Source organism: Rhagoletis pomonella, unplaced genomic scaffold (genome assembly GCF_013731165.1).
Source record: "Rhagoletis pomonella isolate Grant_MI unplaced genomic scaffold, Rhpom_1.0 Rhpom_scaffold_00001, whole genome shotgun sequence".
Classification (NCBI taxonomy): domain Eukaryota; kingdom Metazoa; phylum Arthropoda; class Insecta; order Diptera; family Tephritidae; genus Rhagoletis; species Rhagoletis pomonella.
The window spans coordinates 43,367,162-43,368,585 of record NW_023458555.1 but is presented as its reverse complement, the minus strand read 5'-3'; the positions used below and the strand labels follow the sequence as shown (position 1 = coordinate 43,368,585).

The following is a 1,424-nucleotide window of genomic DNA, read 5'->3' as shown; positions in this document are numbered from 1 at the left end:
TGTCAAATACTAATGCATGAAAATCCTAACCTCAAAAAAATCACCCGATATTTTGTTGTTGTGTGTTTGCAAGTTATGCAATCCATGCAATCCGTGCTACGTGCAATGGCTTTGCAATATTTGGAGAATACCCCTAGTATGTTTGAGATGGAATGACATAGCATAGCAATGCATGAAATTTTTGAAAATGACATTTTAATAGATACGCTGGGAAGAAGTTAAGAAAATATTTAAATTTATATTTTGTTACCTACTTCACCGATTTGAAATCTGAAAACTATACCTTTCATGAGCATGAAATGGTATTATAACTTTGGTCCGATATTTGTAAGTACAAGAATAACAAGAGATTGGTTCGAGCCCCCAGCCCCTACGTAGCGACGCCCATGGGCGCATCCGTTCCTCCGGTTAAACTCTTTCGCGGAAAAGTGCTCTCAACAAACAAACGATACTTTTGGTAACGGATTTTCAGTTCCCATGCACGCGGATATCCACTTTTGCCGCATATATGGTACCGCGTGGAGCGCATATTAAAACAGTACATATGATCTTGCCGTTCAAGTCGACAGCACTACCATTTCCACCACTCTCGCAATCGCTGCGATTGCTGCACAACGATATGAATGTGCCAGACTTCTCCGACTATCGCCGTGAAACAACGAATCCAGATGATCCACACGATAACTGTGCAGAACAGCGCAAAGCCTTCTCTTACATGATGGTCGCCGCTGGCGTTATCGGGAGTTGTTATGCCGCCAAAGGCATAGTGAACATGTTCGTACATTCCATGGGCGTATCAGCCGATGTACTAGCTATGGCCCAGATCGAAATCAAGTTAAAGGGCAAGTCGGTTACGTTCAAATGGCGAGGTAAACCACTTTTCATACGACATCGCACCGAGTCCGAAATCCAGGGTGTGCGTTCGGTGAAAATATCGACCCTACGCGACCCAGAGTCAGATGATAAACGCGTCAAGGATCCACATAGGCTGTTGGTGATCGGTGTCTGCACACATTTGGGTTGTGTGCCAATTGCAAATGCAGGCGACTTCGGTGGCTACTACTGTCCTTGCCATGGCTCGCACTTCGATGCGTCTGGGCGTGTACGCAAAGGCCCTGCACCGCTTAATTTAGAAGTGCCACAATATGAGTACCTTGATGAGCATACCATGATTGTAGGTTAAGAGGATATTGTGGCAGGCGAAAAACAAATAGGGGAAACGGCGCGCACTTGTCAAGCAAAGTTAAATATTAATAGTGTATTAAATTACATCTATCCTTGTTTTTAATTCCGTGTTCGTATGGAATAGTAGCTTATGTCGAAAGTCCTGCTTTAGTATAATGCGGCATGCGCAGCATACGGTTGCGAATGACTCACAGGCGCTGAGCCATTGAAGAACTTTTGGCAAATACAAGTGCAAAAAA

At 44.0% G+C, this 1,424-nt stretch overlaps 2 protein-coding genes across 3 annotated transcripts in view; both read left to right on the top strand.

The window, feature by feature from the left end:
• LOC118744385 overlaps window positions 1-1,424 on the top strand; it is a 38,120-nt gene that overhangs the window by 25,272 nt on the left and 11,424 nt on the right. The window lies entirely within an intron of this gene.
• On the top strand, window positions 574-1,183 carry LOC118744383 (cytochrome b-c1 complex subunit Rieske, mitochondrial-like). The gene has a single exon (XM_036477372.1). The coding sequence runs from the start codon at window positions 620-622 to the stop codon at window positions 1,181-1,183; it is 564 nt and encodes a 187-aa protein (XP_036333265.1). The 5' UTR covers window positions 574-619.

Bases quoted from the DNA above. Each gene is read 5' to 3' on its own strand.
- LOC118744383 (XM_036477372.1), top strand. From the start codon at position 620: ATGAATGTGCCAGACTTCTCCGACTATCGCCGTGAAACAACGAATCCA.